This window comes from Stenella coeruleoalba (genome assembly GCF_951394435.1).
Source record: "Stenella coeruleoalba genome assembly, chromosome: 8".
In the NCBI taxonomy this organism is placed as follows: Eukaryota; Metazoa; Chordata; class Mammalia; order Artiodactyla; family Delphinidae; genus Stenella; species Stenella coeruleoalba.
Genome location: NC_137154.1, coordinates 5,433,425 through 5,445,539, shown reverse-complemented (window position 1 = coordinate 5,445,539; position 12,115 = coordinate 5,433,425). Strand labels below are relative to the sequence as shown.

Genomic DNA, 12,115 nt, shown 5'->3' with positions numbered 1-12,115 from the left:
TACAGATAATAGGATAATAACAGCTCCCGCCCTAGTCCCAAGAGCACTCTACCTGTCTCATTTCTATGATGGTTATTGTTTAGTCAAGCTGGGCAGTCACCCAGGGATTGCGTCTCTTCACCCCACGCCTACCTGGCCCAGCTCAGCCTCAGGTGACCTCCAGGCTCTCCTGGCACAAACAGAGCAAGACTGCCCTGCCAGCCTGCTTGCCCCAACTCCCAGGGCCCTGGGCTGAGCTGCAGTTGCCCAACCCTGATTTTCCTCCCTGCGTCCACAAGGCAAACGCCATCACAGCCGGTGCCCAGCCAGGGCAGTCTGGGAGCGGGCACAGAACCACACTGCCCTGTGTGCATGTATACACACACTCTGGCAGAGGGAAGACCCCGGCCCTGCCTCTCACCAGCCGTGTGACCTTGGGCAAATCACATCACCTCTCTGAGCCTCCATTGCCTCATCTGCAAAAGGCAGAGACTCATAACTGCTACCCAACAGGGTTAAGTGAAATATGGCACATAAAGTCCTCTGTACAGTGCCTGGGACAAGTCAAAAAACGTTCGCTGGGGCTTCCCTGGTGGCGCAGTGGTTGAGAATCCGCTTGCCGACGCAGGGGACACGGGTTCGTGCCCCGGTCCGGGAAGATCCCACGTGCCGCGGAGTGGCTGGGCCCGTGAGCCATGGCCGCTGCGCGTGTGCGTCTGGAGCCTGTGCTCCACAACGGGAGAGGCCACAGCAGTGAGAGGCCCACGTACCGCAAACAAAACAAAACAAAACAAAAAAACCCAGAAAAACAAAACCGTTTGCTGGCACTGCTACCTTCTGCCAGGTGCCCCCTGTCCAGCCAAGCCTGGGCTAAAGTATGCACTATAATCCCCATTTGAGGATGAGAAAACTGAGTCCACAGATGCTACACTGCTTGGGTTAAAAACAAGACAGCAGGGACTTCCCTGGAGGTCCAGTGGGTAAGACTCTACACTCCCAATGCAGGGACTGGGTTCAATCCCTGGTTCGGGAAATAGATTCCGAATGCATGCCACAACTAAGAGTCCACATGCCGCAACTAAAGATCCCACATGCCACAACTGAACATCCCACATGCCACAACTAAGGCAGTGCAGCCAACATAAATAAATTAAAAAATTTAAAAAGAGTTAAAAAAAAAAAAAGCAAAAAACAAGACAGGAGGCCCAAGGTGGAGTCACTTATGCTAAGCCCCATGTCACCAAACCGAGATAACTTGATTACAGTTTCAGCTCTCCTGGAAATTGTATCTTAAACCAGTCAATCAGGAATTGCCTGACCAGCACTAGCAGGTTCATCTGCCTGATAGACCCCTGCTATTACCTAAAAGAAAGTGATCTTGCAATAACCAACCCACTTTTTTGCCTAAGTATAACTTCTTTGTGTCTGCTCCCTTCTGCCTATAAAAGTCTTGCATTTTACACAACTTCTTTGTAGCTCCTTTCTGTCTGCTGGACGGGATGCTGCCCGATTCATGAACCGCTGGATAAAGCCAATAAGATCTTTAAAATTTACTCTGTTGGATTTTGGTTCTTAATATTTGTTAAGTGTCAGATCTCATGCTCTTTGGTGACATCCATGCCCCAACCCTGCTCCCTCCCGTGGATCTCCCTGGAGCTCAGGTTACCCCCTCAGCAAGAGGATGGATCTTCTTGGGTGGCCGCACCTCATTCCAGGAGGCTGGGCTGGCCACAGGGAGGAGTGGAGTGTGGATCTGGTGCTGGGGAGCCCAGAGCAGCCCTGGAAAGCTGTGTGGGGAATGTGGGCTGGGCTGGGGAGCCCCAGGTAAGTCACTTCTCCTTTCTGAGTCCCTCCACTGGTAGACAGGGTGGTTCCTCACAGGCTGCTCTGTGTACGGTTGTAGAAAGGGGCCAAAGCAGCCACCTTTGCCTCCACAAGTGCTGCAGGGCCGTCGGTACCCTCCCCCAGCCCAGGAGGCTCTAGGGAACAATCGGGGGGTGTCCCTGGAGAGAGGGTCTGAGTTTGCGGGGCTGAGGTGGGAGAATTGCAACAACAACCTACGTGTGCTGGACTCAGGCTGCTGTGATAATCTTCACCGCAGTCCTATGAGATGGTAACTAGACCCATTTAAGTCAGGAGGAGAGGGAGGTTCAGTCAGACAGGAAGGGGAGGTGCCCAGGCCCCACAGCTGGATCTAGGATCCGATTCCACCTAGTGTGACAACACTTGCGAGGGTATGAATCTCTGGGTGTGTTTCTTGGGGTGAATATGTGGCTGTGATCCAGGTCTCTTGAGGTGTGCTTTTGTGGGTGTTTGGATGGGTGCACCTGGGGGTAAGGATGTGCGTTTTGGGGAGATTGTGGGTATAACTGTGGATGTCCAGCTGACCTGGGTGTTGATGGGCAGGGCAGATCGTGTAGACAAGCCTCTTCCTTTGCTGTGCTCAGACCCACTGGAACTCCCAGCCTGGCCACGCTCTTCCCTCTTGGCCCCCAGCAGGGCAGAGGGTACCCCAGGGAACTGGGACTGCCCTTGTGGGGGGCGTCTTACCTAGTGGCCACTACTCTGGAGGGGCTGGGAGAGATGAGGAGGGGACCCCTCAGATGTACAGGGACCCCTGTTCAAGAAGGTCTTTCTGGGAGTGCTTGCTGCCGTACGGCACAGTGCTCCTTGGCAGAGAGCTGCGGCCCCGGGTGCTGGGGAGCTCAGGACTCCATCCAAGGTTAGGGCTCCGGACTGTGTGCTCCAGCCGCTCTCCTGGCTACCCCAGCCCTGAGGGCAAGCCCTGGTACCAGCCTCTGCCGGCTCCAGCTTTCCCCTCCCCCTCTATTCTCTTTCCATCTCTCTTCCATTATGGGTCTCTCTCTATTTATCCCCCTCTGTCCTCTGTCTTTTCTTTACCGCGGCCCCTTAGTCTGTGACCCTCTCTGACGATCGCTATCCGCTAGAACCTGGCCCACTGTTCGACTTACTGTGTCTCCGAAGGTCTCCTGTCTGTCCCTCTGCCTGTCCCTCTGTTTGTCTCTCCCTGCCCGCCCCCCCCCCCCCCCCGCGCCTTGCCTCTGGCAGGGTCGGGCCCGCCCACCCCCAAGACCCCAGGTTCAGGATGGGTGGCGGAGGTTTTGCCGGGTCCCCCGGCTGGAGGACGGTGGGGCCGGGCCACTTCGCCCCGCGCCGCCCCGCGCCTGGCACTGGGCATGCCCCGGGCGCTTCTATATAAAGCGGCGCCGCCTCGGCCGGGCGCTGTGCCGCCGCCGCCGCCGCCGAGTCCCGCCGGGTCCGCGCCGCCCGCCGAGCCCGGCAGAGCCCCGCCGAGCCGCTGCCGTCCGCCAGGTACCCCGGCTGCTGCCCGCGCCCCGGGGAGAGCCAGGGAGGGGGCTGCGGGGCAGGGGCCGCGGGGACGGGACCTTGAGCGCCCGCGCCCCCCAGCGGGACCCGTGACACCGCCTGCATACCCCTCCCAGACGCGCGCACACACGCGCGGGGACCCGGCGCGCCCCCCGCTGGAAGGGCTGAGCGCCAGGACCCCCGGCCCTGCCCCGCGCAGCTTGGGATGTGTGAGCTTGGGGTGCGGGCCCCATGGGGTCCGGGCGTCAGCAATCCCTCTGCTTCCTTGGGGTGGGGGTGGGGCAGCCTTGGACACCTCCTGGCTGGGACAGGAGAGCCGCACGCGGTCGCGGGCACCTCTCTGACCCAGAGTCTTAGGGGCTGGGCTCTGCAGTAGAGATCCGGCCGCCCTGACTCCCTCCTCTGTCTCTCTCTGTCAGTCTCTTCCATCAGTCTGTCAGCCTCTCCACCTGTGAGATGGTGAGTCTCCTCTGGTCCCTCCCCACCAAAGCCCAAGACCCTAATCAGAGGGAGGGCCCAGAGGGCGGCATCGGGCGGGGCGCGTAGAAGCCTAACCCTGGGGCTGTCTGTGCGGACAGACCCGTGACCAGCTGCGCACACACCCCTTGACCGCCCACTCTGTGTGCCATGGGACGAGCAGCTGCTGTGTGCCAGGCACTGCCTCTCTCCCCCATCAGCTCTGGGAGGCGGGCACTCTTGGTCCCCTTTGGCATTCATTCAACCTGCAACTTATTATTACCATGCGCCCTGCCCCATTCTAAGTTTGGGAACATAGCAGTGAACCCATTCTGGGCTCTTAGGGGACTCAGCTCCTAAGAAAGGGCACCAAGCCTCAGAATTTGGCACCGGCGAACCGGGATTCCAGGCCAGGTCTGAGGCCCAGACCTCTGCCCTCCCGGCTGCCTGCAGTATGCTGTCTCGCAATGACCACGGTGATTCTCTAGGTCCAAGCCTCATCAGCACCCCGGGGGGGGACAGGGCAGGCACCAGGCACCCACAAGTCCCAAAGAAACCTCACGACTTGTCCAAGGAGGCCCAGCCTGTCCCCCGGAGGACAGGCCCACCTGTGTCTGCACGTGTGTTCACAGTGAGCTTCTGAGCAGCCTCATTTGGGAGTCAGCCAGCCTCAGAGAGGGGCAGGGTGTAAGATTTCATCTAAAGTGAGCATTTCCATGACTCAGAACATCTGAAAAGAAGGGCACCAGCTTCTTCCTTACTAATGCCTGGCCCAGGACTGGGCGTATGGTAGATTCTCCAGCTACTTGGAGATGACCGTGGACCAGCTTCACCCACATATTTAGGTCTCAGCAGAACTCCACGGTGGTACATGGGTCACTGAGGCCAGAGAAAAGAGAGCAGCCCAAGAGTGATTGCTTGGTTCATTCGTTCACTTATTCTTCAGTCATCAAACATTGAGCAGCTACAGTGTGCCAGGGCTGTTTTAGGTCCCAGGGCTGCCTCGATAAGCAAAACCGGCAAAAAACCTCTGCCCCTCTGAACCAAGCTGGGGCAGACCTGGGCGTGGGATGAGGGGGCAGTGATCCAGCCAGCAGTGCATTGCTTTCTGCTCCCACCCGCTGGGGCACTGCACATACAGTTTACAAAGCACTCCCACTTACATGTTCCTGGTGACAGGCCTCATCCCCCAACCCAACCCAACCCATCCTCTTTTGTTCCTAGGACAGTGTCTGCCCAAGGTTAGGAGAGTGGGGGACTTATACCCTTGGGTGACTTAATATGCCCCTTGCCCACCCTGCCCAAGACCCACCACTTCTGCCTCCCTCAGCTGTCCCTGGATCCGCTGGGTCCCGAGTGTGACTCCCCCCTGGACTCCAAGGACCTGGAAGAAGAGGAGGGCCCATGGGGTGGGGGCTCTGGCCTGCCACCCCCAGGCTGCTTCCATGGTTCCTGGCGCCATGACGTGGCCCTGGACTGCAAGGGCTCCCCCGAGGGGGCGGAGGCCCGGGCCTGGACTGTCTACTACTACAGTCTCCTGCAGAGCTGTCTGCAGCAAGCTGGCCTTCCGGAGACCCAAGACCGCAGCCAGGTGCCCCGCACAGGTGCCCGAGGGTTCCATGGAGGGGGGCACCCCTGGGGGGAGGGAGCACCCCTAGGAGGAGGGAGACACCTGCAGCCCAGCCTGCTTCCCATCTCTGTCAAGGTCGGCCCCTTCGCCTAGGCGCTGGCTTGGTCTGAAGCCAGGGAGACAAGGCCAGTCAACCTCTGGAAGGCAAGCTTTTCAAAGGGCATCTGGCACCAGTACAGTCAGAGACCACGGCTTCCCTCCCACCCCCGGAAAATCCAGCCCTGGGATTTGCAGTCCATGTTCTGTGGAGCCAGAGCTTCTACAGAAGTGTCCTGGCAGCCGCTGTGGAGGCAGCTGCAGCTGGGACCCAGGACTCCTCCTCTGCTTTATCTGTTTTATGTATCAGGCAGCCACAAAAGATTTTGTGTGGACAGAGGGCTTACAGCTAGAGTGTGTGAACATCACAGACTGGGCCCCATTGCACAAACTGGGAAACTGAGGTGCAGAGACTCCTCCCCCCACCGCACAGGGACCAAGGGTCACACAGAAAGTCAGTGGCAGAGCTGAGGCTAGAACCCATGTCTCCAGTCACCCAGCCTCCAGTGCCTTCTGGGCCAGCTGCAGCGGGGAGGGAGCTAGCCTCAGAGGGCAAGGTAGACAGGCAGCTTCCCCTTTGCTCTCCAGCTTCCTCTGTCCCCTTTACTTTTCTCGTCCGATACCCGGGGAGGACCTGGGGGTCCAAGGGTGAGGGCAGGGCTATGGGGGTGGGGAAAGGTGGGCGGAAAGAGAGCAAGGGGAGCCCCTGGTGAGCTTGGCAACGTCCTCTTCCTCAAGGCTGTCCTGGGGCGGAGGTGACCTTGTGCATTCTGGGATCGCCCAGCACCTTTCTGTCTCTGCTGCTGGAGGGTGGGGTCCAGAGCCCGGGTGAGTGTGTGCCCAAGTTCCCCCACCCCCTCCTACAGAAAGGGCAGCCCTGCCCTGGCCCGGCCACATCCCAAAATACCCGCCAACCCTGGCAACTGCCTGCATTCCACCGGGCCAGCTGCCCTACTCCGAGTGGGGGTGGGTTCTGGGAGCAGCTGCCCCTGACTACCCAGGGGCCCAGGCTGGAGGTGGAGGGCATGGGGGCATTAAGCCTTCCCTGGCCAGCAACCCTCCTCCCTCTGCCCACAGGAAACATGCTCCTTTGCCTGTCCCCTGCCTGGCTGACAAAGGTGCCAGCACCAGGGCAGCCAGGCGAGGCAGCCCTGCTGGTCTCCAAGGCTGTGAGCTTCCACCCGGGGGGCCTGACATTCCTGGACGATTTTGTCCCCCCTCGCCGCGCCACCTACTTCCTGGCAGGCCTGGGCCTGGGGCCTAGCCGGGGTCGAGAGGCAGCTGAGCTCGCTCGCGACCTGACCTGCCCCACAGGAGCCTCAGCCGAGCTGGCCCGGCTGCTGGAGGACCGGCTGCTGACGAGGCGATTGCTAGCTCGGCAGGGTGACGTGGCTGTACCAGCTACCCTGGCTTTCACCTACAAGCCGCCGGCACTGCTGAGGGGAGGGGATGCCAGCCCGGGACTACGGCTGGTGGAGCTGAATGGCAAAGAGGGCCAAGAGACACTGGTGAAGGAGGAAGTAGGGGCTTTTCTGCACTCTGAGGCCCTGGGTGATGCCCTGCAGGTAACAGGCTCTGCCCCCGAGGTTGTGCAGAGGCCAGCAGGAGGGGACCCGTGGAGGGTTACCGGGTCCTGCTGGGAAGCGGTTCCCAACTTTGAGCCCTACTACTGCCCCATCTCTGTGGTAATCCCCTGCCTTCTTACCTCAGTTTACTCATTAGCTCCTGTGGTATGAGCGTCCCACCCTGCATGTACGTGGGGTGGTGAGGAGGCCCCCTTCCCCTGCCTGTTGCAGGTAGCCATGAAGCTCAGTGGCTGGCGCTGGAGGGGGCGGCAGGCAATGCGTCTGTATCCCCGAGGTGAGCTGGGCCCAGTGGTGGACACAGTGCTGGCATTGCTGGAGAAACTAGAGGAGGAGGAGAGTGTCCTGGTGGAGGCTGTATGCCCACCTGCCCGGCTGCCCTTCCCAGGTGAGAGCCACCTGTGCCAGCCAGAGGGAGAGCATGGCTCGGCCTCCTGGCTGCTCTGTGCTCAGGCCTCACCGTCTTCCCCCAGGCAGCCCCCTGCCTGGCCCTGAGCTGGCTCTGCGTATCTGTGCTGTGGTCTGTCGGACACAGGGTGACAAGCCCCTGCTGAGCAAGGTGAGCATGGCTCAGGTCCAGGTCATGCCCCTGCTGCCACACCCCAGCCCAGTTCCACTGAGCTGATGAGGGCCCCTGGGCAGAGAGAGGACAAAATCTTGGGGCGGGGGAGGGGGGGAGGATTTTGGTTGTCTCTGGGAGGACTTCGTCTGACACTCTCCCTTCTCTCCAACCCTTCCTGTGCTCCTCCCACATCCGGAGCCCTACCTGGTATCCCATGCTGGGTACCAGGGCCCAGGGCTGAAACCTCTTCCCAGAGAGCTCTTCCCCACAGAAGAGGCTGACCCAGGGTCCCTGACAAACCTCCAGGGCCTGGAGCCCTTTAGGAGAGAGGCTTAGGGACCCTCCTAGGTACACAGCTCTGGGCCAAGCTGAGAGGGAGAGACTCAACATCGCCCTCAGGGAGCTCTAGGGCTAAGCCCATCAGGGTGGGACAGGCCCCCAGGGCTGTAGGCACTAGGAACAAGCATGCTTAGAGCCCTTAGGGAGCAGAGGCCCCAGCTGGGCCTGGAAGCCTGGGTAGAGTCCTCCCAGGGGGACCAGACGGGCAGTGTAAGTCACATTGGAGGACAGGACTTGAATGTCCAGTGAGGGCTGTGGCCTGGATCGTGGCATAGGGGAAGGTGTGCTGGGGCCAGGGATAGTCCCGGAAGGACTCCTCCTGGACCAGCCCCCTGAGCCGCACCTTGCCCAGGTGGTGTGCAGCGTGGGCCGTGGGGACCGGCCTCTGCGGCACCAGAGCTCCTTGCCACGGACGCTGGAGGCGGCGCTGGCCCAGTGCGGCCTGGGTGAGGCTTCGCAGGTGGCAGTCGTGCGGCAGCGCGTCAAGGCGGCGGCCGAGGCCGCGCTAGCCGCCGTGCTGACCCTGGAGGCCAGCCTGAGCGCTGAGCAGCGCGGCGGGCGCCAGGTCCGCACTGACTTCCTCGGTGAGTGCAGGCCGCCCGGGACGGGGACGGGAGGAGGGGGGCCCGAGGCCCGAAGGCGGCCCGCACTGAGCCCGCGCCCCCTGCCCGGCCCAGGGGTGGACTTCGCCCTGACGGTGGCCGGCCGCGCGCTGACCCCCGTGGCCCTGGAGCTGAACGGAGGCCTGTGTCTGGAGGCGTGTGGCGCGCTCGAAGGGCTGTGGGCCGCGCCGCGCCCGGGGCTGGCAGCCGAGGAGGCGGCGGCCGCGCCGCTGGTGGAGACGATGCTGCGGCGCTCGGCGCGCTGCCTCATGGAGGGAAAACAGCTGCTGCTGCTCGGCGCGGGCGGTGTCAGCAAGAAGTTCGTGTGGGAGGCGGCGCGCGACTACGGGCTCAAGGTGGGCGGGGTGGGGCGGGGCGGGGCTCAAAGTTCCGGCCTGAGTGGTGGAGGCAGGGCCCGGGGCGGGGCCAGGGGCGGTGTTGGCCTTGGGGCGGGGCCTGCGCGGGGCGATCTAGCCGGGGGCCTGGAGCCCAAGCGTAGGGGCGGGGCCTGTCGCCGCGTCCAGGTTAGGGGTCTCAACTTTTTCCCGCCCCTAGCTGAATTTTGTCCCTGCTAGGAGTAAAAGGCCACTCGGGACACCAGACCAGCAGTCCCAAGCCCTAACCCTGGTGGTTTCCCTACGAACCCTGGTGGTTTCCCTACAAACCCTGGCCAGACTGAGCCTGCCAGTGGGAAAGATTCCACCAGCCCTCTCTGCCACCCCTCCCATCTAGATGACACCCGCCCCCCCTCCTGCAGCCATCTTTCCTCTGGCTAAACCTTACTGAGCTCCCAGGTTAAGCACTGCCTCCTCTAGGTTGCCTTCCCTACTCTCTTGGCTGGATTAGGTGTCCCACCTCTGTACCTTCTATTCAATCATCAACAAATATGTTTTGAGCGCGTAGCACTGGTGAAGCTGTCTCCCCTGAGGGCCAGGACCATGTTCTAGGCCCCATCCTATTGCCCAGCGCCCAGCACAAGCTGATCTCGGTGTGTTGCCGCCCTGTGGTTTCTGCAGCTGCACCTGGTGGACTCAGACCCCAACCACTTTGCGTCCCAGCTAGTGCAGACCTTCATCCACTTCAATATAACAGAGCACCAGAGGGATGAGGAGAACGCACGGGTGCTGGCGGAGCTGGTGCGGGCACGCGGCCTGCAGCTAGACGGCTGCTTTTCCTACTGGGATGACTGCCTGGTGCTCACGGCCTTGCTCTGCCAGGAGCTGGGTCTGCCCTGCAATCCGCCAGCCGCCATGCACGTGGCTAAGCAGAAGAGCCGCACCCAGCTGCACTTGTTGTGCCACCATGGCCCACCCTGGCCTGCACCCTCCCTCTATGCTGTGCCCTGCTGCCCATTGGAGAGCGAGGCCGACGTGGACAGGGCTGTCCGCCAGGTGCCCCTGCCAGGTGTCATGAAGCTGGAGTTTGGGGCGGGTGCAGTGGGTGTACGGCTGGTGGAGGACGCGTCACAGTGCCACGAGCACTTTTCCCGGATCGCCCGAGACCTGCAGGTCGAGGCCGACTACCCCGGCATCGGGCTGGGCTGGGGCAATGCCATGCTGCTGATGGAGTTCATCGAGGGCACCGAGCACGACGTGGATCTGGTGTTGTTTGGGGGGAGACTGCTGGCTGCCTTCGTCTCCGACAATGGCCCCACACGGCTGCCTGGCTTCACTGAGACAGCGGCCTGCATGCCCACTGGGCTGGCACCGGAGCAGGAGGCGCAGCTGGTGCAGGCAGCCTTCCGCTGTTGCCTGGGCTGCGGGCTGCTGGATGGGGTCTTCAACGTGGAGCTCAAGCTGACTAGGGCTGGGCCGCGGCTCATCGAGATCAACCCCCGCATGGGTGGCTTCTACCTGCGAGACTGGATCCTGGAGCTTTATGGTGTGGACCTGCTGCTCGCTGCTGCTATGGTGGCCTGCGGCCTGCGGCCTGCCTTGCCTGCCCACCCACGCGCCCGTGGCCACCTGGTGGGTGTCATGTGCCTGGTGTCCCAGCACCTGCAGGCGCTGAGTTCCACCGCCAGCCGCGAGACCCTACAGGCTCTTCATGACCAGGGCCTGCTGCGTCTCAATCTGCTGGAGGAGACCCTTGTGCCTGGAGAATACGAGGAGCCCTACTGCAGTGTGGCCTGTGCTGGGCCCAGCCTGGCCGAGGCCCGTCTCCGCCTGTTGGGCCTCTGCCAGGGCCTGGGCATCGACGGGCCCCACTATCCCGTTGCCTACTTCTTGTCCCACTTCAAATAGTGCTGGGGCCACAGGGCAGGGGCAAAGTGCTGGAGGGGATGCGGTGGTGCCCTCTGCTCCCCGGTGCTCTCCCTGCTTCTCTTCCCATGGCCCTGCCCCAACCGTTGGAGAGGTCTGGTCCCCTCCAAGGCCCCAGGTCTGTTCCAGAGCGGCAGGGCTATTCTGACACCACGGCCTCCTGGACTTGAGGAGCCATAAAAGAAGTAGCTGGTGGGCTGCTTGTCCTCCCGAAGGCCCCAGTCCAGCCCGTAGCTTCCCAGGACTCTAGTCATGGAGAAGCAACAACAGCTGCACACACACACACACACACACACACACACACACACACACACACACACACACACACACACACCCACCCCCTGCCCCCAGGTTAGTTCGAGTGGGCCCAAACCCAGCCCATCCTTCCCACCCCTCCAGGTCTGTCTCTTCCTGCTGCCTACAGGAGAGAACCTGGCCTCTGGCTTTGGACAAATCCCAAGAAAATCTGAGACTAAACCCCTCGTCCTCCTACTCTCACTCCCTCATTTAACAAATTCTAGATAGTTCTGGAGCCTGCTGACAATGTTTGGCAGTGCCCCACGTGCCTCATTTGGCCTGAGCAGTAGAAGCAGATGACTTGGGGTCAGTAGTAACCATCTCCCCTCCAGGCAGACACTATTGCCCCATTCTACAGAAAAGGAAACAGGCTCAGAGAGGAAAAGCCACTGCCTCAATGTCATACCACAGCGGATGAAGAGTCGAGGGACAAGATGCAAGGTCCAGGTTTCTGCTTTTACTAAGTTGTACCTGCCCACTCAGCTTCCAGGCCCCACTCACCTCCTATACGTGGCCCTGAGACATGTGAACACCCCTCCCGTGCACTGTGCACCTTATCCACCAAGCTTTGGTGCTTTGGCCTCAGGCACACCTAACTAGCACTGGCAGAGGAGACTCTACACTCCCTTCCTCATTCAGGGGAGGCTGCTTTAAGAACTCTGCCTCTGTGCTGCACGGGAGCTGTGGACAGCTCCATAAGCGTCCCTCTCCAAATAAAGGCTTATGGACTAGTGAAACGTCCAGAGTCTGGGATAGGTTCTTGCGACTTGGCCAACACTTCTCAAGCTCAGGTAGACAGGGGATGGGGAAGGGGGAGGGAGAGGTAGTTAGGGGATACATGTAGCGTCTAGAGCTAAGGATAAACTGCCACACTGACCAGGCCTCTGGGTTGACCTTTGGCGAGGGACCTGCCAGGGGCACCTACACCAGGACACAGACCCGAGGGTGGAATTACAACGAGGGCCACACCCAACCAGATAACCCTCCTCCAGCCTGGAGAACCTGAATTCTGTCCATGTGAA

The 12,115-nt window shown here is 61.2% G+C and overlaps 1 protein-coding gene across 1 annotated transcript; it reads left to right on the top strand.

Annotated features, from left to right (window-relative positions):
* Window positions 1–5,343: 5,343 nt before the first annotated feature.
* Window positions 5,344–11,128, top strand: CARNS1 (carnosine synthase 1). The gene is made up of 8 exons (XM_079930127.1): window positions 5,344–5,387; window positions 6,188–6,277; window positions 6,527–7,014; window positions 7,246–7,420; window positions 7,506–7,591; window positions 8,286–8,517; window positions 8,611–8,891; window positions 9,552–11,128. Exons 3-8 carry the CDS (start codon window positions 6,532–6,534, stop codon window positions 10,776–10,778), a joined length of 2,484 nt encoding a protein of 827 aa, XP_079786253.1. The 5' UTR covers window positions 5,344–5,387; window positions 6,188–6,277; window positions 6,527–6,531; the 3' UTR covers window positions 10,779–11,128.
* The last annotated feature ends 987 nt before the right edge of the window (window positions 11,129–12,115 follow it).